This window comes from Grus americana, chromosome 1 (assembly GCF_028858705.1).
Source record: "Grus americana isolate bGruAme1 chromosome 1, bGruAme1.mat, whole genome shotgun sequence".
Taxonomy (NCBI): domain Eukaryota; kingdom Metazoa; phylum Chordata; class Aves; order Gruiformes; family Gruidae; genus Grus; species Grus americana.
The window spans coordinates 136549874-136574557 of NC_072852.1; the positions used below are offsets into that span (position 1 = coordinate 136549874).

The 24684-nt window shown below is 41.3% G+C and overlaps 1 protein-coding gene across 2 annotated transcripts in view; it reads right to left on the reverse strand.

The window, feature by feature from the left end:
- EGFL6 (EGF like domain multiple 6) overlaps positions 1-22549 on the reverse strand; it is a 44680-nt gene extending 22131 nt beyond the window's left edge. Inside the window, exons 1-7 of one of the 2 annotated variants that reach the window (XM_054834655.1) lie at positions 22412-22549; positions 16179-16288; positions 14134-14226; positions 11590-11709; positions 7609-7728; positions 4787-4921; positions 2921-3043 (exon numbers count right to left, since the gene is read on the reverse strand). In XM_054834655.1, coding sequence (XP_054690630.1) covers positions 2921-3043; positions 4787-4921; positions 7609-7728; positions 11590-11709; positions 14134-14226; positions 16179-16288; positions 22412-22479 — 769 coding nt within the window. In that variant the 5' untranslated portion in view covers positions 22480-22549. The remainder of the gene's footprint in view (positions 1-2920; positions 3044-4786; positions 4922-7608; positions 7729-11589; positions 11710-14133; positions 14227-16178; positions 16289-22411) is intronic. The other variant, XM_054834665.1, reaches the window with a different exon arrangement.
- Positions 22550-24684: the final 2135 nt, after the last annotated feature.

Here is a 24684-nt window from a genome sequence, read left to right on the forward strand (position 1 = left end):
TTATGGAACCTTGTGACACTCTATTCTTAAATTGAAGCTGAAATACACATAGAAGCATGTGGTGAGGGAAATGTGGTTTTTTAAATGCACAATAGGAAATCAGGAAACACATGAACCTGAGAACAGCAACAGATTGCAGCAAGATAGAGGTCAGATGTGGAAATAGCTAGGACCCTTTTAGGGAGCATTTGAAAGGTCACATCTCTATGGATTCTCAAATGAAATGTGTGGTAGAAACAGCCTCCAACACTTCATGCATATAGGAGTGTTGAATGGCAAAAGGGTCTCTGAACAATCACAGGTCGTACCCATACAAGCAGCACTGTTTTCAGCCTGGTATTTCAGCAGCTTTCTCCTAAGTCAGTATATTGACATACAAATTAAATGAAAGAATTTCCTCCAACTTCTGTGCAAAGGTGAATTTTACATTACTTCACTTATGAGGTTATTTGGTAGCATGAGGCGATGTAGCCATAGAAATTTCATTGTAAACAATGTTAGTTACTCTCACTTCATACTCTGAAAATTAAGCTTTATATTAGAATGTTTTTTGTTTGTTAGAAAAAGCTAATACTGCTGCCATGATAGCCACTTTGTTATATACTAGAGACAATTGCTATAAAGAATTAATGCTTCCCTGTGAAAATGGGATTCCCACACTGTGGGAATAATTATGTGGAGTACTGAGGACATATTTAAGAAGCCTTTCATCTAGCTGTAGCACAACCCCAGGCCCATCTGTTGGGAGCTGGGATGGGCTGCATGAGCTGCAGCCACTGCCATCAAAAGAAATGTGAAGCCACAGCCTCCAGCTCTCAAATTGCCAGGATGGTGTTCTCATCCTATTAAACCCAATAGCAAAACTTCCTGTGGCTTCAGTAAAGCCAAAGTTTTTCCACAATTGCCATATGACACGGAGAACGCTTAGTGTTTCAGTGTAGGCTGACACATCTAATTGGTGTTTGTGTCACTAAAAAAAACATTTTTTCCAATAGCAAAATGCATGTCCTGCCCCCATCAGTTACACTGATCAGACTTTTTTGAGGATTGCAGTAAAAATCAGCTATTGAAACATTCCAGGTTAAAAGAACCTCCTCCTCTTCCCTTTAAAAAAAAGGTGGGAAATACCACCAGAGAAACCAGTCTCTTTTTAGCAGCACTGCTTTTCAGGTTTTACCTCCCATCTCTGTATTTTTTCCCCCTCTACTGTTGTATACATCTTTCTAGCTAGACCCTTGCCTTTTGACCTTCTGCCTATGGCTCTGATTTCTCTCATTATTGTGTGTTATTCCTCTATCATCTCTTGTATTAAATCTCTTTTCTGTTTAGTGTGTTCTACTAAGTTTATGAATACATGGCTCCTTCCTCTTCTAAACAACTAATGGTCTTCAGTAACTGGAAATATGACATGAGAAAGTATGCACAGAGAGAGTAAACAATTTAATAGAAACACCAGTGAGAAGATAGAAATCATCTGTCCTCAGCACTGATTTTTTTACAGTACTAAACATTAAAAAATGTGTCATAGCCTCTCCACAAGCTAAAATATTTCCTTTGTTCATATTTAAGCACGCATTCCTGTTGAATTGCTTCTGCTTGAGGAAAGAATATTTTATATGTAGACTTGGTCAAAAGGAGATTTTCCTTTGACATTTTCAGCTTCTCATTAAAAAAAACCCAAACAACCCAGACTTTTTGCTCAGAGATGTATTTCTTTAACATTTCATCTGTGGTACATTTTGTATTAACAGAACCATATCAAGATGTGTCATGTCAGTTTGCTTTGATAGTCAGACCTCAAGCCCCACTGCATCCTTCCGCCGCAGTAAGCTGCAGTGACATACCACAGGGATGTGGTTTGGCGAGGAAACTGGCTCGTAACATTGAATTTGTGCTTGAAGAACTTTCTAAAGAGCTCTGCTGTGGCAATCTGTGTCCAAATGAAACCTTTCAGCACCAGTCAGGTTTCTGTGTGTTTAGTTTTTCTCGTTAAAAGTCAACATTTTTTTACTGAAAGTAGAAACTTAATGAAAATTTAACTTATCGATGCAATATTGGAGGTTTCGATTACTATTTTAATGGGAGTAGGAACATGAATAATAGACTCATAGAACATCTGTGACCATGAAGTATAATCATAATACATATCTGATCAAGGATTACTTCAAAAAGACCCAGGAAAAAAGGTTTCTGTGTTATGTAGACTTCATCTGCTATAAACAAGAACTTTTTAACAATGTTTTCACATGTCTTTTATTGAAAATGTTTGAGTGGGACACAGATGTCCTCCTGAGGAAAACATCTCTAATGATGTTGCAGGAGAAACCTCTGCCAGGTTTAATAAAGGTATTACATAAAGAGATTTGTTTTAAATATAAAGACAAGAACAGCCTTTATTTCTTTCTTTTTGGAGGGTCATATTCAGTTAGAACCAGGCAATCACATCTTTATAGGAGGTCTTCAAAATTCAATAGACAAACAAAGGCAAACTATAAGCGAAAACAGTTCAGCACAGAAGTCACGGCTTTCCTCCTTCCTCTCACTTTTTGATAAGCTAGCTTGAAACTCTTCTGGAAGGGACTGCACAGCCCTCCGAGGAGCTAGCTGTGGGAGTTCAAGGAAAATACATGTAGACTTTTTAAAGCTATTTTCTCTGTTTCTGCAGGACAAATCCTCTTCTCTGTTCTACCTGCAATTCCTAGTGATACTATGAGACTTGGGGACTCACAGGCAAAATGAATTTGAACAAATCATACTTGTATTAACTATGCAATGACTTGTACAATCAATGTATTATTTTGTGGAGAGGTCTTGCATGGTTGGTTGCAGCACTGTTCAGCATGACATTTCCTAGAAAATGCCTTATAGCCATCAATTATTGGATAAAAACAATATAGCACTGTCATCCAATGGTACTCACCAGCACAATCGAATCCACTTCCTCGGTAGCCCTGTTTACATTTGCACTTGAAGGATCCTTCGGTGTTGAGGCAGTCTGCATGGAGGTTACACCTGTGTGTATTTGTCACACATTCATTTACATCTAGGGAAAGATATAAATGCCTCAGTGAAAACTGCATTGAAACTCAAGCTTCACGACAGCCTGTCTGTGCCGGACATCTGTTTCCAGGTATTGTAAGCACTAGTGTTAGACCAAGATGGTCCAGAGACCATTGGAGGTAGAAGAATTCACACTAGGAGAGAATGCTTAACGTCAGCTCCAACTGCACAACTACTGGCATATGCATCCATGGAAAATGTAAAGCATCCCAGTAAAGACAAAATGAACGCAGTGATTTTCTGACTAAGAACAGGATTCAAACTGTAGGTTGTACACACTCTTCTATTAACAAAATGCAAAAGGCACCAAGAGAATATGTGACATCAATTAAAAAACAATTCACCAAATCTTCCTCATTCTTTCATTCACTCTAGAAGAAATGCAATGGAAAGTAACCCTGAGCATGCCAAGGTGTTGAGATCTTCTATCTACCTCTAACATTCCAGCACACATATGATGCTGTATGAAAAAACTATAATTAGGAAAAATTAAGTAGAAAAGACTATGTTCAACTGACAGCAAAATGTACAGACATCAAGAGTAACTGATTTTGTTCTTTTCTCTTATTTTGCAACATCACAAAGATGTTTCTGGTTTCTCCCACATGAGGGAGCCAAGTTGGTGTGCAAATTTTTGCACCACTTGCGTTTTATCCAGATTGCTTCATTTTAGCAGCGGACAGGTCTTCTCATAATGTAAGTCAGCTAGGAGACAAGTAGCAGGAAGACTGACTCAAAAATATGGTACATCTGAGAGTGAGATTCAGGTTTGCAGATAAAATCCCGACTACTCCAGTTTTTTCCCTATGCACGCATATTGTCTGAAAAAGTATTTTTTCCACTTTAAGACTCTCAGGGTCTGCATACAACAGGAAATGCAAACTTGAGTCTCCAAAACCTGCCTGATGATCTCCCTCCCATGCCTAACTCCCAATACCAAGTAAATATAAACAAAACAAATGAATTCCCTCTTTTGGATGCACTTCTTATAGTAGTTCCAACCCTTCTAGGCCCTCATGTAGTCAACTGCTTGAACAATACTGCTGCAGTGGCTGCTGCAGTAACATACTTTGCTGTTCTTCCACCATTCAGCTAATAGATTGAAACAGGAGTAAAGGTGTTTTGACATCTGTTTTAACACCTCAGCATGTCAAGATAACTTTTTGCCTGTACTTATTTTTATTTGGGAGAAACTTAGGCATGCAAGAGAGACCTGAAAAGTAATTAAAACCTCCTATTTTCTTTTTTTTTTTTAAATTTCTGTATTGCCCATTCAAACAACTGTTTTTACAGTCATGAAGGCACTTGACTGACATTCCTCATTACCAACACAAAAAAAAAGAAAAAAGATTGTGGCACTGCTTGTTCATCACAGGTTGAAAGCCAAGAGCACAAAAAATGGCTCTTTAACTAAACTTGTACTAGAAGTAGCACTTCTTTGTAGTCAGCTGTTGCTAACTTACTACAAGCCCTTGCACATTTTGACTTGGTACAATGGGGCAATTTAAAGTGCAAGTGCCAGTGATTAGGTTTTTCATAAGGCCACAGAGAAAACCCAGAGAAAAATTCACAGTGCCATCAAGAATATTCTTAGTGTGACATCTTTTGTCCATTTATGAGGCAGTATTCCCAGACTAGGCCAACATGCTTCAGGCAATGACAGGAAAAATGCACAGTGGGGGAATGAGAAAGAATGAAGAAGGAAAATTCATAGGCCAAATCTTACCTACACAGTCGTAACGGCCGCTGATGTATTTCAGTTCATAACCAAGCTGGCACTTGCAGTAGTAGCTTCCAAAGGTGTTGACACACCTGCGGTTGTAAGAGCAGACAGCTTTGCCAGTGGAGCATTCATCTATGTCTAGAGTAAGAGAAGGGATGCTGGTCAGATCCATGAGAAGGTAAAATGGGAAAGCAAGAACTAGCTGGGATTTGCACGAGAGTGGTTTGGTCTTGGCCATCACAAGTTGTTTAGTAAGTCCTATAATTTCACACTTGGGGATAGCTTTTGCATGTGCTCATATGAATGAAGCAGCAAAATGTGAAGTAACTTTATGGAAGATTTTCAGATATGGCATGGTAAAAGCTAGGGTAACTGGCAGTGGGGATTCTCCTCACTGCGGACAAAGATTTGCCCTAAGGTCAGGACCAGGGTCAGAAGAAACTCCACAAATTCCTTTACTTTCCCAAGAAAGGACATGTCAGAGAACAGTTTAAGAGAAAGTCCCAGAAAGAGGAAACAGAAAGCAACAGCAGCTCTTCTACTGAACCTCTGCACCTCCCCTTGCTGGGCTAAGTCAAGACATAGTGAGGAGAGAATGGCTAGACTGGAGCGGTCTGCCCAGCAAGGTAGATGACAGGGACAGACATTCTGGAGAGAGAAGGAGGAAGCTTGGTATGGGAGAAGCCTAAGAACATTATTCAACAACCATTGTAATTAAATGTTACTAATTTGATTTGCTTTGTTGTAATGTAAAATTAAAAATAGTGTGGATTATGATATTTAGCACTTGTTCTTCCATAACCCATTTTAATACATAGCAGTGACTTTGCCCTTTACAGCTTAGAACGGCTGTGAAGTGCTGCTGGACACCACAGGCGGTCTTTTTACCATTTCTACCATTCTTTCACAGTGCTGAGGTGACCGAAGGGAAGTGGACAAGAACAGAAAAATATTTAAACAAACCTGTAGTCAAAAATCCCTCCTTCTGGCCATGCTACACATTTCTGATGGAGGCCTCTGTTCCCTAGCCTCCAGGGCATTCCCAGATCTCTCCAGGTTCTCATTTCCCCATGCCTCTGCCAGGACCAGGGTCTGTCACAAGCTAAAGGACAAGCCTGCTGCACCCAACCCTAGCATGAAGGTTATGTCTACAGTGAACTCTGAAGGCTCACTGTACTCATAGAAACAACAGGTTTAGGTTTAATTTAAAATTTTGACCTATAATTGTTATTTTTTTCCTTCACCTACACACATGTAGAAGAGGAAGAGTGAAGCAGATCAATGTGCTGCCCTGCCGGTCCAGGAATAATGCAGCTTCTTAGGAGGATTAAGCTAAGACTAATAGCCAGGGATCTTCAAATACTGATCTGTTTATAGTGTTTCTGTGAGTAATAGCAGACTATTAGAGTATCTTATAATATATTAAGCATCTATTATACTATACAGCAGGAAGATGCTATCTCATTTTAGAGATGGAGAACTGATGACATACCACAAGTCATGTAGAAAGAAGGGATCTGCTATTTCCAACCACTGACATACCTTTTTGTCTATTTTACCTTCTTTCATATGTATCAGCATTCCTCCAAATCCATTTGAGGAGGCAAGGTGAATAAAAATAAACTCAATACAAAAGAATAAAAATAATTGTCTGAATAGTTCAGTAAGAGATTTAAGAGAACCACTTACATGGTCTATTACATTTAAATACAAATGTCTACAATGTTCATCTTCACATAGCTCTTAAATAATTTAAACAAATGTTAACTGTGACTGGTGGTAGTCCGAGAACCTTGCTGATTACTCAAAGCAGGACAGTTCCAATTACAAACTCATTTCATTTGAAAGAAAGAAATATCATTCTCATGTTAGAGTCTTCATAGTTTGGAAGTTGAGCCAAGTTTCCATATGGGTTTATTTGATAGCTCCTAAAAGTGATAAAGTAGTCTCAGGCCATACAATCTTCATATGTGACTCGGTATTAGTTGTGTCTTAAAGAGAACAATTCATATAGTAACTGTCCTTCTACACAGCAATGTCTCTTGGTCAATGGATATATTCAATCTTTTGTTTGAAATATTAAATATAATACTGTTTTAGCCATTGGAGCTAAAATTAATTTTTTTTTATTTTTGAATGTTAAACCTCTCAACATCTGAAACATTCTTTAAGCTGTAGAAATCATTCAACCAGTGTGTATTGGTAAGCAGCATATGAAAGGGATTAGCTGCTATTATTCTTCTTTGCCTGTAACGTATCATGTCCAAGCTGCCCTTCATGATCTGAAGCACTTGCACCATTGTGACAGAAAGAATGTAAAATAATATTGATGATTTCACATATTAGGTATGTTGCTAAAGACATTTTAGAAAATAGCGCTTGTTGCAAAAATTTTTTTCACAGAATGGTTGAGGTTGGAAGGGACCTCTGGAGGTCATCTGGTCATCACAATAAAAGAAAACCCCATCCAAACACAATGCCCAAGTCCTGTAACGCCTTATGTCAGCAGGACAGCTTCCTGAAGGGAAAGCATTGTATTTAATGGCCTCATAGCAATAGGCAGAAACTGAATCTGTTAATGACCCCAAATCATGTCAAAACATTAAATTATTTACTGGGGATGGGACTTGCCCAAAGAATTACATGGCCCATATTACAAGAACAGTTATTTAAAAAAGGGTGCAAGCTTTACATCACACTGTGAGTAACAAGAAGCATTATTCAAGCCATTGAGGAGGGCTAACTGCTTCTTAACCTTTCCCCAGAATCTTTAGGGTTTTGGGATCCTATAGAAAAGAAGCTGAGAGCGAGCTTTCTAACCATACCAATGCATGTCCTTCCATTTGGTCCCAATTGAAGGCCACCTGATGGACAAAGACACTGCACCTCCCCTTTGACTTCTTCACATCCATATTGGCAATTCACCATGGCACATGTCCTAGAACCTGAAAACAGTATTTAAAATAACAAAAAGAGCAAAACTGTAGGCCAGGATCACACACTTAAAATTAAGTTAGATCTGGATGAATGCAGAAAATTAATCAGAATGACAAAATTCCATTCATCATAAATCAAGCTGTTTATACATTAACACATTAACAATTCAAGAGTCTATGAGAGAGATCTTACGCTCCCCTTCACTTTGTTCTCTCCTTATCTGTCCTTATTCCTCCTTTTTCTCAGATCTCAGTTCTGTGACTTCTTACTACTGCCTTTTAGATTCAGACACAGAACTGCTCAAAGTAGAAAAATGGTGGGGTTTACATTTTTCCACTGAAAGAGTTTTACCTTACAGAAAACTGCTATTCAGTAGAGAAATGTTTTCACTGCTTACCATTAAATATGCTTCTAGTATAGAATTTGATTTTAAAAACATTTAGCCTGATGGACTTAGAAACTGCACTTTATTTTGTTCCTTTATGGAACAGATATCTGAATCTAATGAGTCACTAGTCAGAATACAAGCCTTGGTCGTCACAGGTTGGTTAGGAGTCCAAATTATCAGAGATGATTTTGATTAGCCTCTAAACAGAAACGTAGGGGTCTAGATCCTGTCTGAGACACCTATGCAAGACTACAAAAGTAGAAGAAACACATTAAGTATGTAGGGAGATATTTCTAAAATCCTGAAGATATACAGGAAGCATTAGTGTTATGATGACAGGGAGAAAAGTAGCATTTGGAAGTGTTTACTGGAATAGATGGAGGTGTGTGCAAAGAAAGTACGTCCAGCTACTTCACTCTGGTTGTGTTAAGAGAAGCAGAACTGCATGTAGGTTCTTTGTAAGTGGACAGCCTGAAACAGTTGTCAATTTATTAGAGACAGAAACCAACTGCAAGAACTGAAACTGGCTCACTGCTTAGGTAGAAAAAGATACGAATTTTATATTAAAATGCAACATGTTTATTGTCAGAGGTACCAGCACTTTCAGAATGGTGCATAATAACAGAGTGTATAGAAAAGACAATGATGTGTGAAGGTGCATATATAGAATCATAGAATGGTTTGGGTTGGAAGGGACCTCAAAGATCATCTAGTTCCAACCCCCCTGCTGTGGGCAGGGACACCCTCCACTAGACCACGTTGCCCAAAGCCTCATATAGCTATAGTCATATTATTTGTGATTTGAATACAAAATACAGTGCATATTAGTCCTGTGTGCTATTAAAATTAATCTGTTTAATCTGTGATAAAATTATTTTTCTTAAGGTGGTTTGTTTAGAATCTGTGGCTAAGTGACAAATATTCAAGGCCAAGAATTTACTGTATTTGCAAAAGCATTTTACTTTTGTATGGATGAGAACATACAGGAGGCAAGAGTTAAAAAAAGATGAACTGTAAATCATAATACTTTGGCATATTATCTACTTCCTAAGTGGGAATAAAGAAACTTACTAAAAATTATTCTTCTCTAATTGGTAATTGTCTGTTTTCTCTTTTGTTTGAACCTGCTATTCCTGCCTTTGGTTAGACACAATATTGGCTGAGATGAACTGCTAATCAGATCTAGTATAGTAATTCCTGCAGAATTTGGGTGATTTTGTGTTAGGTACTAACCTACTAACTATTTTAAGCAATGGTTCTCTGTGGCCCAAGCCATTCTTCCGATACCCTTCTTCCTGCTTCACAGTCCTTGCATGGCTGCCAATAAATCTGATTGCTCAGGCTAGGTGGCCTTCATCTTGCTAAGGAGATTTATATCACGGTGAATTTGATTGAAAAGGAGCAACAATATGGTCAAAATGTTTGCCTGAATAAAATGATGACAATTACACAGTTGGTTAAATAACCTAGCATTTCAACTGAGCACAAGCTTAAGTTAGCATCAAGTGAAATGGGATGCTACTAAAATTAACCAAGAATAACTTCTACTTGAGCAAATAATTTACTACTTCATTTCATAATCATAGTTTCGGCTTAAGAAAATAAAGGCTCTTTGAAACTGGAAGGTGGCAGATGGGTTGGGTTAATGAAGCACAAGCTGGATTAACATCTTTTGCTTCCTTAACCAGAGCTGTGAAGAATGAAGACTTCCCTTCTACGGGAAACCTGGTTTTCCCCCTGAAATTTGGTTTCATTCTGTATCAGTGTTTGTTGGGGTTCCACTGAGAAACAGTGTTTCCGTGTGCCAAAGTGAAACGCAAGCTTCAGGGCTCACAGCTGCTCAGGCAATTTTTTCATATATACTTGACACTGACCACCACCGCCCCTGAGAGATCCAGCGTTTCGTGCTGGGTTAAGCAAGGGATGCTGCAACTGCACATTTGGTACAAGCGCAAAATTTCTTGAATCAGAAGATGAGTCCTGAACTGAGACTGGCTAGGATCTAGTTTTCTGACTTGGTTCAGAAGCGTGGCTGCAGCAAGTGTTTGTGCTCAGAGGAGCAGGAGTGAGGGACGGATGGGACAAAGTCGTTGTTGGACTCAAAGGATAGTTTCTTTTGACTGTAGTTCTGGCTTCTGCCAGCTTCAGCTGTCCATAAGACAGTGGCCTTACTGAAAACTGCTTGGCGTATGATGTCAGCAGATACACAAATTATCTGGGATGAAACGGAATGAATATATGTCCCTTTCTCAGGGATCTCAGGGCCTCCCAGCTGTTGTCTGCCAGTGATACACACCATGCTTAGTAATGCAGAGGCACAACCCTGAGCTGTGATGCAGGGAAGGGAAATCCTCCAAAGGCTCTGGCCCCAAGTATCATTCGTGGCAATTTCAGTCTCCCCGCCATAAGAGAGAAAAAGAGCAATCTCTGGCTTTCCTACCTGCCCCAGAGCTGCAGGCCCTGTGTTCCTGCGAGTGTTTGCCAAGGCTGGGTATTTTTCCAATTATCCCAAGACTGAGAGCAAACTCGCCAGATGGACACCCTGGCTGGTGAATGGTTGTCTCCAAGGTCTGGAGATCAAAGCCTTTCAGAGTTTATGGTTTTCTGTCATATCCATGGGAAAGATTGTGCTGCACCCCATACAGCTAGATCCTTTGGTTTAGGGCAGATCTCTCAAGCAGATTGTTCCACTGCTGAGACCAACTAGCTTCCTTGTCCATCTGATGCATCTGCCCCAGTCCAGTGGACTCCATAAAGGGCTGTCACCATGTTACCTAGGGTTCAGTGAAACTCAAAGCCAAAATACCTGTATAGAACAGCTCAGGTGAAGAAAAAAAAGTATTTTCTACTAACAAAACAGTGTCATTGAAAAAGAAGCTTCCTCAGGTCTGAAAAATCAGGTTGGCTAAGAAAGCAGAATGCTTTCCATTACATGCTGGCTTAAACACAAAGAAAATAGGTAGAAACACAGTTTAGATAAGCCTTAGCTCAATGAACTAATGTTTGCAAGAAGCTGGTGGCAACTGTGCAAAGCATATCAACACAGAGATAAAATAAATTAGTGAGGGAGCACAGAAAGATAAAGCAAAGAATAATGGCATGAAATTCAGCATAGTAAAAAGTAGCCTGTATTGGTGCTTTGCCTGGATAGATTAATTCATCCTTATTCAACAGATGAACTGGCAGGACTATGCATCAAGATTATACTAGCTGTTCTTCATCTGAAGTAACGCTATCAAAGATTTTTACATCTAGCAGGACAAAAATTCCTCTGAACACCAAAATACGAGTATGACCTAGTTTACTTTATCCAGGTATTGCCAAACAGAAAGCCTCTTTCAGCTGCTGACAGTACCAGAGAGCTGAGGCAAAGACCCAATCCTGAATAAGCTAAATCCATTCATCACAGGAAGAAAATCCGCTGGGATCAAATGTGATTAGATGATTTCGGTATGCCTGTCCTATCAGCTCTATTACTTACTTGCACATGTGCCATCTGGCATAAGCATGTACCCGTTGAGACAATAGCACTTGTAGCTGCCATGTGTATTCATACATCTGTGTTCACAGGGACGTGGTTTCAGTCCACATTCATTCAGATCTGCAGAAGTCATTGGAATGAAGTGAGTGCTGGGTTTGTATATATATATTCAAACATATAGCTGGATAACATTGTCTAATGCCTTGAATTCCCCACAGTAAAATTGCCTGGATTGAAAATGAGCCAGCCCCTTGCAAGATGAGAGTTTAGCAGACCATCTGGCTGAAAGACTGCTAGCAAAACTAATAAATACAGACTTCTACACCTGAAAAACTAATGCAAACTCTGGCAATAACTGTCAGCTTGTTAGGAAGAGGTGGAGGGGTGGGGAGAGAATTGCAGTTAATCTCTTTTCTGGGAGTTATTCTTCTGGATTTCTCTGATTCTAGGTGGAGATTTTAGCTCTCCAGTTGACCTCTCTACTAGAAAGGCAAAAACATGAGATAGAACAGTAAATCAGCTTGAGATAAAGTGAAACAAAGATTATTTTTTTTTTAACTACACATTGGCACCAAGGTTATCAGTAGCAGAAATGAAATACAATATATGATAAGAATTATGTGACTTTAAGAATAAAAGGACAAATCTCAAAATACTGAGAATAAAAGCATCCTAAATCCTTCTCAAAATCCAGGATTTAAAAGGCTTTGCAGAAACTAAATTTATTTCAAATTCCCAAATGCCATTCACAGGAAGAAAACTACAATCCTGAAAAGTTTGTGTAGTATAGGCAGAGCAGTGCTGACAATGCTATTGGTCCTATGACAAGGGGACAACATCTGTGCTTGTGACTTCTGGGAACTGACACCTCTACCTCTTGTATTTTGAAACCTGATTAGTAAACAAACAGAACTCATTAATGAATGCATCAGTGTACGCAGCCTGTTCAACATGTGTTTAATGGCACATATGACCAATAATATAATTACAATAAAGATGCAACTCTCCAAGCAAGCACTGCGCTTGTGCAGCTCAACTTCTAATGGGAGAAGCATCTGTTCTCATGTCTACGCACCCTGCAGACCACAGAAGAAACTCCAGACCGCTCACAGCACAAACTTTGTGGGGGTTATACATGTGCAGAAGTGTTTGTTACAGCTCAGTCCAGGGAGAAAAAAAAAAGAGGGTTGCATTCTATTATTTAAATGTAAGCTCCGATTGAAAAAGGACAACCTATAAGCTTGCAAATCACATTTTTGTGCTACTGTGGCTCCACTAAATAACCAAGACTCTCTTAACAAAGAAACTAGAGAGCAAACTAGGGAGCAAAAGTTATTCCACTTAGACCATACATTTTCAAAAGTGCTTAGCTGCCCCTATCTTGCACAATGCACAGTAATGCACAGATAGCATACACAGCTCTAAAAGAGAACCTACGGAGATAAGGCTAATTTAGCTCAGACTTGGTGGCAGACTAATACAGTCCCCTTATCTCTGTTATTTTAGTTAGCTCATGTTGAGTTTGCTCAGCAGGGCATTCTGCTGTAAAGACAAACTAAGGCTATATCTGCCAGTACATTAAAAGTGGCTCTGAGCATGCCTGGCTGCTGGAACATGACCACCTATATGGCTATACTATTGAAATAGCTCTGGGACATTTCTGGCCTGTGCCAGCCACCACTTTACTAAAAAATTCCTGGCCGTGCTTCAGAAGGTAGAACAGCCCAGGGGGTTAACAGGCAATTTGCACATGTAGGTCTGTGTGGTGCTTCCACCAAGCCCCAGACCCTGAATCTACTGCAAGGGCACAGAGCTGACCTGCTTGCCTTCGGAGGGCATATCAAATGCAGCTGGAGTTACTGCACAGAACACCTAAAAGCTGGGGATTTCTCGGTTACCTTTTGGTAACATTTAAACTGCCAAATCATTTTTGAGGTTAAACTTCTGGGTTTAAAGGCTGAAGTTGTAAGTGATACCTACATATCTATTACATGCAACCATGGCTGCTGTTTCACTTTCCTCTCTAGTGGTGCTGAGGAATTGACTTCTTTCCCTGTGAGCAACATCAAGAGCGCAAAAGATGGAGTTTTCCAAAATAACAGTATAGCTTTATAGTATATTGTTTGAAAGATATTGTGTAATAAATGGGTTGTTTTGACTCTGAAAAATGTCAATGTGTTCAGTATGTCAATGCAACATTTTCAAGCAAAGGCTGCAGGTGCTTAGGAACGCAGCAATGATAGACCCATCCATTCGTGTAGCCTTTATGTCATGCTTCCCTCACAGCACCTGCAGTTCACTCATCTACACTGCAGTACGATGGGCTCTCTCCATGCACAGTGACCTGCTCCTTTCATCTCATCAAACTTCTCTGTGCTGAAGGAGGCTTAGAGCTTGCAAGCACCTTAAGCTCTAAACTCTTCTATGTAAACAAGAAAATATCTTGGTTTACTGTTTTGGAAGATGACATAATCCATAGTGCAAGATAAGGAGACAGAACATCAACAGTCTGCTTTCTGGAGTAATATCCCCATGTGCACAAACCTTGATTACAGCTTTTCCCTGTAAATCCAGGGAAACATTTGCATTTGTTTGGTCCCATGCACTCGCCATACTTGCAGCCATGTCCACAGATAGCTGGCGGAGTCAGGCAGAGAAAGGAGAGAGAAAAAGAAAAAGTTAGAAATACTCTATTTGAGAACTTTTGCCCTGCTTAGTTGCCTAAAAACTTGTTGCACAAGTTCAACATCATACCTCTCCTTCTAGTTTGGGCATGGTAGTTACTGATCAGCACTTTATTCTGCTTAAGTGACAGTAGCACAGATTACAGGAATGTGTGCTTCTCCAGGTTTGTAAAGACCTGGAAAAGAAGGGACTCCTTTTAGCTCTCTCCCTCGTGCTTTTTCTGCCATCCTTACTATTCACATTCAGTTTTGTACTCTTGCCTTTTTCCTATTTTTAAGGAGCCTATGCGAGAAGCAGCTAGCCAGCAGCTTGACTTGCTACGCTTGGCATCTGGAGTAGCAAAGAGGCAACAGCACTCTCCTACAGTCAAAGAAGACACGTTACCCTACAGCAGTTTTCCAGTCTTAGATCTCCTCAATTACAGCTGAGGAACGTGTCCATCCCATGGTGGGATATCCAGAGCGCACCTGTCAAACGATCAGGCAACTGTCCTTACCACACATCCCAATAAGTATAATTGCATCAGGTTTACAATGATTTGAGAAGACTATGCTTAGCCTGGATGCATTAAAAAGTAAACATTTTCTAACTCTCAGCCCTCTGGATCATTAGTTAGAAATTAAATGCTGACTTTTATAAGGTTTAAGGCTCCTGAAGTCAATGTGATTGTCAGCATGAGGGTTATTCAGGAAAAGCAAACCAAAAATGCATTTAAATCAGGACTAGCTCTGGAAAAAGAGCAGATTAAGGCATTTTTGAACACTATCTCCATCCCTGAATGCAATGTGGCATACTGCAAGACCAAGTGAGTATTAGCACTGAAGCAGAGAACGCCACTGTATCTGGAGTTACAATGCAGAATTACATTATAGTTGGTTTAAAGTAATCTACCAAAGAAGAATCTTAAAAATTTATGAAAACTGTATTTTAGTACCAAAACAACCTACTGCTATAAAACAAGACAAGCTACTCCACCAGCTGATCAAAGTTACATTTGCCAGTTGTCCCTTCAGGTATTCATTTGCATCAAAACTAAGGTGCTATTAAGCAATGCAGAAATATTAATAAAGGTATTAATCACTTTTTCCTTTTTAAAACTGACATGCTATATATGGAGAGCAGTGACATTTTGGCACCTTTCCCTTTTAGATACCAGTAAGCTGATTTTCAGCAATGAATAACCCTAAGCCTCTTTTCAAATTCACCAGATATAGAATGCCAAATTCTCTGGGACAACAGATGCAACATCTGAAAAAGATTCCTAAGGCATGTATTTTATGATTTTACTATGTTTTGCCCAAGTACAGATAGAAAGAGATTCCACATCACCTTCTCCTTGGGATCTGTAGACCTTTTACAAATTAGAAATGTCTTAAGAGTCACTGACAACTCATTAAACCAACAATCCACAGACCAGAATACTGGCCACCTACCCAAGCTCAAGTCAAGTGCACTTACTGCTTGGGCTTTATTTATATTTTTAGAAAGTTAAAACTTCCAGGTTCTCAGAGGCTGCGTACTCTGAAGATAAAGGATATCAACTGCTAGAAAACCATTTTAGGGGTCCATATGTAGCATTAGAAAACACTGCATTTTTGGCACTTACTTGACAGCTGTAACAGTATAGGCACTGACCAGGGCTGTGCAGGAGGTTACAACAGATGGTCCCTTCTGGACCTAGGAATTTTTTAATACGTATTTTATGGTTTGGTGTTATTTACCCAAAGCTCTGCTTTTTTGAGGAGACGGTCTCTCAAACATGTTTTATTCACTCTCTCACAGAGTTAAGAGATTTCAATCCTCAGAAGGTTTCTTTCTGTAACTTCTGGCTGACATATATGAAATCCCTATATTAGTACCAAGTACACAGCCGTGGAGAGGAAACAAAAATAAAGTGTTGTTACCTTCACAGTGGCCCTTGTTCTTTTTCCAGCCATAACAGCAATCCAACCTAGAGCCGTAACGACACACCCCAGGCTGGCTCACAGCCACCAGCTGCCCACGAGCTCTCGAGCTGCATAAGGAAGGATAAACACTAGCTCCAGCAGGAAAACACACTTTAATCCATTACTCCATATACTCCTTTGTACATTTCCCTTATGTTTTATCCACCATCAGGCACTTTAATTTCACCAAACCTAAGGGAGTGTTTCTAGACAGGAATGCAAAGTTGCATTTGGTTGGAGAAACAGGGGAGATGGGAACGTTTCACCTGCAATAAATTAACTGTGTGACATAAATCCCTTCTAATGAGAAACAAGGCAAAGGCAAAAAAATACAGCCAGGTCCCCTGCTAGAATGAGTCGTTTTTAATATCAGTCAAGACAATGGGGCTGCTCCAACTTGCATCACATGAAGAATCTGGATCAAATATATGATGTCATACCTGACAGCACTATTGCTTTGGATGATGAAATACTGATTCTAAAGAAAATCGGCTTTCTGAACATCAGTCAGCCCCAGAAAAGCTGGTTGCATGGGACTCCCTGACCATACAAATTAATGTTAGTTTAATTTGCCAATAAGCCCAGGGGGTTCAAAGTCACAGTGCAGATCAACAGCTGCAAGAGTTGGAAAACCTTCCACGTTAGTTGCCAAAATTATAAATCTGATGGAAATCCATAACTGTGTAAGTCTTCTAGATCTACTCTATTTTGCTGTGACTTGGGTTCTCTTCTCCCTGTTTGTTGTTAGTTAAGTTCTCCATTACCACATGCCTGTCCCCTTTATGAAATTCTCTTCTTTATCCAAAATCTTCTGTCTCCACTGCTTTTTCCAGGCCATAATTTAAAATACACTTTCCTCAAGAGTCCAAGGTGGTGTTTCTGACACAGAAAGCATTGAGAGGGGCAATACACAGCAACAAACATCCCCATGGAAAAAAAGCAGGCCAGGAACTTCTGCATTTTTTGCGTGTGATGCAGAGTAAAGGCTTTGCTTTATCACCTTACAGCAGCGCTTTGCGCCTATCTTCCTGTGCTTATCTGGAAGGGTTGCACTCGTATTGGAATAGTTACTGCAAACATCACTAAGGCAAACTAGTAAAATAAATATATACATATCCTCCAAAGACAGAAGACATTACTTCAGAGTTTTCTTTAGTAGCAGAACCATTGGAAAGAGAAGGGAGTTCAGATGAAATGCATAAGCTTATGTATCTGAGATACCCTGAATGAGGAGACGGTCCTCATGTCACCTGGCAATTAAAAAGACTGCAGTGTTGGAATAAGTTGCTCTGATGTCACCCAGCCTTTGCCATCAACCCAGTGATGCAGTTTACAGGAGTACATATACCCCATCTTCAGACAGGAGAAAAAGTGTATTGAATAGCTGTGACTCCTGTATGTGTGTCTATTAGAAATCAGCACCCTGCCTCTGCATTTATAGACAATAAAATAAGCTTTTTCCATTTTGTTCATCCAAATGCTGCTGGCTTACATCACTTGCAAGTATACAAATTGAAGAACATATATTCTCCTTGCACATTAGAAAGTGCCCCTGAATTCACCTGGATAGTAAATGTATATTCTGCTTACATCCCAGAAAATCCCCTTGAATGCAGCTGGAATGTGCTAAGACTCCCCTGGAAGGTCAAAAAGCTTGGAGGAAGCAGGATCTCATTACTTTCCAAAAGGTGCTCATTTTCACAGGAAGACAAACTCATTCAGTAACATTTTATTTAATATTTCACTTCAAAATCAAATAATGACAGCATCTTTACAAAGTATACAATATCTCAGAAGATTTCAGTACAGACTTGTCTTAAAACTGGGAAATGTTCCATAAAACTGCAAATAAAATGAACAAAGCTAAACTTTATACATACTGCCCTCGACAAGGTGTTTCACTTGTTCTTACTTCCACAACAAGCACCAAGTTAAAGTCTACCTTTGGCAGTAGGAAAGGTCAATTAGATTGTCAAGAGCCCATCCTGATCCCAAAATCTGGGAGGAAATTCAGTTTTGCCAGGTTAGTCCCTCTGACTCATGAAGAACCACCAGACATCAGCTCAGCTATTACTGTCAGGAGTTCAGTATTTTGTGCAAAAGAAAGAAATTTAGAAAGAGGAGATCCTTTCAGGCAGGCAGATCCCTTCCTGGAGAATGTCACGTGGACCCTCTTGGACGTTGGGGAAGAAATAATGCAGACTGGAGGCACGGCATGCTTCTGATCCCTCCCTATATGATATTCTCATAGGATTTCACAGGGAGTACCAAGGGGCCTGAGTGAGATTGCTGTACCTTGTGCTAAAGGTAACAAACGGCAGACTGAGCCATCTGGGGTGCCCAGGCAGCAGAGAAGTAACTGATTTTATGTGGCTATGATATTGCTGACACCAGTAGGATGGCATTTAGCAAGCAACATTGAAGATGAAGAACAAGAACTTCTACAATAAGCCAGAGCCTCCTTAGTTGAAGTGACAGAAAGAAAGAGCTGGCCATATTTGCTATCACAAGATCACTGTGAGCCACTAGCACCATCATAAAATAGGTGGGACCCTCAGGTGTTTCAGTCAAAATTCCAGGAAAGCTTTACTGCTGCCATATCAGGTTGTATTATGTACAGTTCTTAACATCCATGTTAAAAAAAATGCAGTATGTATGGTATATATGATGATAAAAGCCATGAAGAATGAGAAACCCATTTTAGAGAGGATGAGAAGAACTTGGCTTCAGCTGAACAAACCAAAAGCTGAGAGGGGATCTGATTGCTTCCTACCACATGTCAGGCAGCTCCAAACGAGAGAGACAGAAGAGTTTAAGAGAAAGGCCAATTTATATCCATTTGCTCTTGAGCTACTGTCCATTAATACTGAGGGGGATACAAGAGTACGAACACAGCCAGGAGAAGGGTGAGACTCCTGAAGAGCACTGAAGAGCCAGAACAACTCCTACCTAATTTTAAGATACACAGTCTCTTCCACAAACTAAAAAATACCTGATGTTGCCCATAATGATACTAACATAGGCATGAATGAAGTGACATCCCATTTACTCAGCTGCTGCTGAAAAAATTGTTCCTCTCTGTAGTAATATGAATATTATGAATACTGTCCCAAAAGAAGTTGGATCAATTCAGAGAAAAGCATTCAGATACTGGCAAAGACCAGGTAAGTATGTAACTCTGTACCTACAGTGGCGTGAGCAGTGGACAAAATAAATTGGATGTGTGATGTGAGGACAGACCTTAAACTAATACACAGTACCTTTTACTTCTTGCAGTGATTTACTTAATTTGAAATAAAAAAAGAAAACTTATGTATTTACTATAAAACACATTCAAAAAGTTCATCTCTTCCACTGATGAAGTGGCTAGGTAGGTCTTCCAGCACAGCCAGGTTGATTGATAGGGTAGGACTCATATCCCAAATAGCTTAAATACACAAACTGCAAAGGAAAATATTACAATAACTGGTGAAAGAGGGGGAATAAAGCATGCCTGAATGTTGGCACTTGCTTATCCAACAGACTCCCTTTATCATCCCCTACCCTTTTTTGTTGCTTCATCCTATAAAATAAGAAAACAGTTTTACATAGCATCCATTTCTCAAAATTAGTTATGACCTAGGCCAACTTCAAACTACTAAAAATGTCTGCATACCAACGGGCAGTCAAAAATTTCAGATATAATAACTGGGCTGATAGCTGTGGTGGACTGTAATCCTCATTAGCAGCCCTTTTACCAGTAATGGCTAAAGTAAACACAAGTAAAAATCCCAACAGGTAAAAAAATTACTTGGTGGGTTCTCCTGACCAGTGATCATGAGTGGTGTAAGCCCAGCCTGAATTGAGTTATGTGTCAGTAATAGCTGCAGGGGAGTCTTCAAAAGCCGGATTTAACCAGGTAGGTAGATAACAAAGTCAGGTATGGTTTGAGTTAATACAGTTGTTTGTTTTCAGGTCCTATTAATATTCTGTCTTTTACTAAAGTTTTCTCTGGAAAGGAACAGTTATGAGCTTTTACTTTTTTTTTTCTTCAAGACACAGCTGCTGAATAGATTTAGTGCACTGTTTCCATAAGAACTCTACAGGATGCTTTTGTTCAGCTCTTGCCCGTACAATAGCTGCCTGCTGCTGGGGGGTGGGCAGGGGGAAGGCCTCAATTATATTATTAGCAACTTCCAGTTAACTTCAAAGACAGGATATTACCCCTTTCTTTAATTTTCCTCTAAAAAAAAAAAATTCTGGACATTGTTGCTAGCAAAACCCAACTAGCACCAAACTTAAAAATTTGATCAACTGGTATATTGAGAAGGACAAAAAGATGGTATCTCACAACTACAGCAATTTGAACAATATTCCTAAAAAGTCTATCATGAGCATATGTCATGTAGAGATAAATCTGAAGTTTGCCAAATGAAGGCATAAGGTTTTTTTGTCATGGTAGTTGGCTGTTTTTTTGGTTTTGTTTGTTTTTACACAAGTTTATTTGGAATGGTGACTTCCTTTTAGGAGAAAAGTTCAGCTATAGTCATATTAAATAAAGCCAAAAAAGTGTCAGCTATTATCTTCTACTAACTGTGTCTTAGATATCCCTTCATCCGTTTTCAGGCACTCAGCACAACAACAGTCCTGCTTCACTGCAAGTCCCTCCCAAAACACCAAATCAAGTTTACATTGGGCTTGCAGAAGTTCCTTTAAAGCTTCGTGTGCCCACCAAACTCCTTAAAGGAAGTACTCAGAGCAGAAAAGTCCAGACAGAAAAGCCACACTTCTCAAGACAAAAGCATCATAATTAATTAATTTTTTCACCATTTCCTGTTTCTTCTTCCTAGCTATTCAGAGCCAATAGAATTTCTTTGTCCTCTTAAACTAGAATCCCTTGTCATCCAAGACTTCCATCAAGATGTTTGAAAATCTCTTCTCTCCCCTTCCTCCCAATGGAAGAGGCAAAACGACAATCTTGGTAGAAGAGAGAGGTGCCACCACCATCATCCAACATCAGCTTGGACAACACAGGCTGCAGAGCAATCAGTCTTAGGTAGGTTGTAGGTTTCCCATAGGATTCCTGACTTACTGTCAAATAACAATTTTTACCAAACATGTCCCTCTGCTTCAGCTAACTCCAGGCCATAATTCCTTCTGGAAGGAGATAACGCTCTTATTTTGCAGTTTTACACCTTTCAAAGTGTTTGAAATGTAAATACACAACATCAAGAAATAACTAACACGAGCATTTAAATGGAGCTCCGCTTTGAGAGCAAATGTGTTTTCTGCAAGAGCTGGTCTGGAGTTCATAAACTTCCCAGTTCCGGAGGAGCTGACCACTTCATAGCCCTGCATGTGCTGGAGCAGCACACTGCCACTTGATCATAAACATTCCTGCTCACAAATCCAATACTAAACAAATAAACCACACAACATATTGAAGGCTTCACCTTCAGTTGCTGTGAATTCTCTGTTTAGTAGCTACTCCCTTGCTGCAGCACCTGTGGTTTTTTATTTGCCTCTGGAGAACTGAGGGAGGGAACACCGGAATGGCTTAATCCAGATTAAACAGTTTTATTCATCCTCTCTCAAAATCTCACTGTGTTTCTGGAACGTACCCGTCTCTGTAGGCCAGAACAACTGTCCGGGTAGGCTGATTTTAAAGCGTCTGTTTATACAGGCAAACCGAAGACTAGAGCAGCTCACCCCTTTCCATACTTGGTGTAGCTGTTCTCACCGGCTGTACCTCCAACACTGCGCTGAAGCTACCGTCTTACCCAGAGCAGAGAAGCCCCGCAGCTTTGCTGCGGTTACTCCAAGGGAAGCAGCACACACGCCAGCCAGAAAGCCGTAACCACTTCACCAGCGGCGTTCGGCTCAGCATCGCTCTTACACGGCCCTGCAGGGAGCGGCCCGGGCTGTGCGGCGCCCCCCCACAGGGACCTGCCGCCACCGGGGCAAGCCCCACGGACACGGGTGGAAGAGGGACTCGCTTACACCCGCGCCACGGGCAAACACAGCAGCCCCCGGCACGGCAGGGAGCGCATGCCGCCGCCCGGCTCGGCCACCCCCGGAGCCGCCTGCCGAGGACCCGGACCCAGCCCCAGCCCGCCCGGACCCCACGGGGCGCTCCCACGCAGTAGCGGGGCATTGCGCTCCGAGCCGCCTCTTGACCACCGCCACCTCCCCGCCCCGCCGTCCCCGCTCACCTGCCCGCGGCGGCCAGCCCGGCGGCGAGGAGGGCGGCGAGCAGGGCTCCCCCGGGCGCCGGCACCATCGCCCGGCGGCGGGGAGGCGGCCCCGGCCCCGCGGCGGTGAGGCGGCGGCTGGCTAGCCCTCGGCGGCGGGGCGGGAGGATCGGAGAACAGTCGGGCGGCGGGACGGGGCTGTTTAACCTGGCGGGGCGGGGCGGGCCCGCCTCCGGCCGCGCTCGCCTCACGCGTCCCACACGCCCCGGGACGGGGCGGGCCGCCACCACCAGCGGGGCAAAGCGGCTCCGTCGGGCGAACGGGACGGGCTGGCGGGCGGGAAGGGGGGCCCCGTGCCGCCGGGTCGCCTCAGCGGGAGGAGAGCAGGCTGCGACTCGGGAGAGGCTGCCCCACGGGTGCGGGCATGGAGCCACGGCGGTGTCCCCCCCGCCATGCCAGCCCGGCGGGCGGTACGGTCCCGCCAGCCCCGCAGGCTTATTCCGTGCAATAACCGGCGCTGTCCCGCGGGGTCTGCCTCCACGGGCACACACCGTCCGCCGTGGCACCTCTGCGATGGTTTTCCATCACAGGGAAGCAACATTTGCACTGAAAGATTTGCAGGTTTTGCCTTTCAGTTGCAGGATTTTCCGTGGCCAAACTTTGTTTAAACCGCTAAGGCAACTGTCCCTGGGCTAAGTTTTCATTTAAACTGCTAATGCTAATTGGTTACGTTATTTCTTGCTAGGTAGTCCTTCGGCTTTGGTGCTGCTGATACGGTATGTGAACTGCCTCACCCCCTTGTATATCCTCCTAGGACAGTGCTTGCATTTCGGGTTTGGTATTAGGGGTTTGGGTTTTTTCAAGATTAATTAAGAACTCTATCTTTTTGCAGTGATGGAGAAACTTGGTTTAGACCTATGTTTGCCAGCAAATTAAACATTTTTCAGTGCAATCCTGGTAAGCCACGTTCTGCCTGTGTTGTATCTCTTGATGCCTTCCTCATACTCTGAAAGCATCCAGCAGGAGTAGGAGATGTCTTTTTTTTTTTTTTTTTTTTTTTTTTTTTAATGCCGATGCTCGCACTAGCCTACTTTAGCTAAACACTTTTTGGCAATAAAGGGTATTGTGTCAAAAAGCATTGGCTCTGTTCCCAATTTCCAGATCCTACTATGAACAACTTTCCCAGTCCCAAGCTCTGGACAGTTGATTCTGTTGAAAGCGACTCTGCTGTATCGAGCATACGGAGAGGGCAGCCAGAATCGGCAGAAGTGGCGTAACACCTCTACAAAGCAGGGGCTTTTCAGTCAGATTTAGTGTTCTTATCAAAAGTATCTGGATACTGGATTCTGAGCCCATTTGTAGTTGGACACATCCAGATTTAGACTTAAAAATCACAAGTGCTGACAATACATATGCAGTGTAATATTCACAATCAATGAGTTGATTCAGAAAGCAGAAATATTTATAAAAGTAGTTGAAGCAAATTTGAATGTTTAAGTTGAGAGAATTCTGACCTACAATGATAATTCTGGAGTAAAAGCACACACCACTACCACCAACCATCATTGTTTGCAGGGTAAATTTCTTATAAAATGCCTACAATAGCTGTGATTGCAGTGATAAGGTATCTAACACAAAATGAAATAGGGAAAGCTTTTATTGCTCTTGACTGCATTTGAATCACACTACCCACTCTGTCATCTCATAGACCTTTGTGAGCTTTTGTGGTCAGTCCTGGAACATCGCTGGCAGTTTAAAGGAACTAGGTTTTTTTTTGACAGAAGGGAAAGCTGAGGAATAAGTGACTTATCTAGGATCGCCCAGGAAGTCTCTGGTAAAAGCAGGAAAAGAAAACAGATCTTCTCGCAAGGTCACTTGCCGTGGGTCACCCCACTCAGTTCAGCAGGTGTCAACAAATCCCCAGGGATTGCCAGGAATGCTGTGGGAGAGTGTTTGTCTAAAATCTCTGCAAGAAAGTTTTCAAGGAGTTTCCACAATGCTTGTTTCAAAACATTTTGAGTAAAATAACTTTTCCAATGGTCCTAAAACAATCAGATGTTTTCCTCTGTTGCCCATATACTCTTGGTTTTGAGCCTGTGCCAGGCTGTCATCCGCTGCTGCTTTCTTCACTCCTGAAACTACAGATATCCTGCCAAAATAGGTTTAAGTCACCTTGCAGAGTGCAGCAGTACAAAGTTAGAGCTACCAAAAGATGGGAAATTTAGTCCCAGGATTCAAATGACATCTAATTTAAAACAAACAAACAAACAAACATGTGCAATGCTGATTATGTG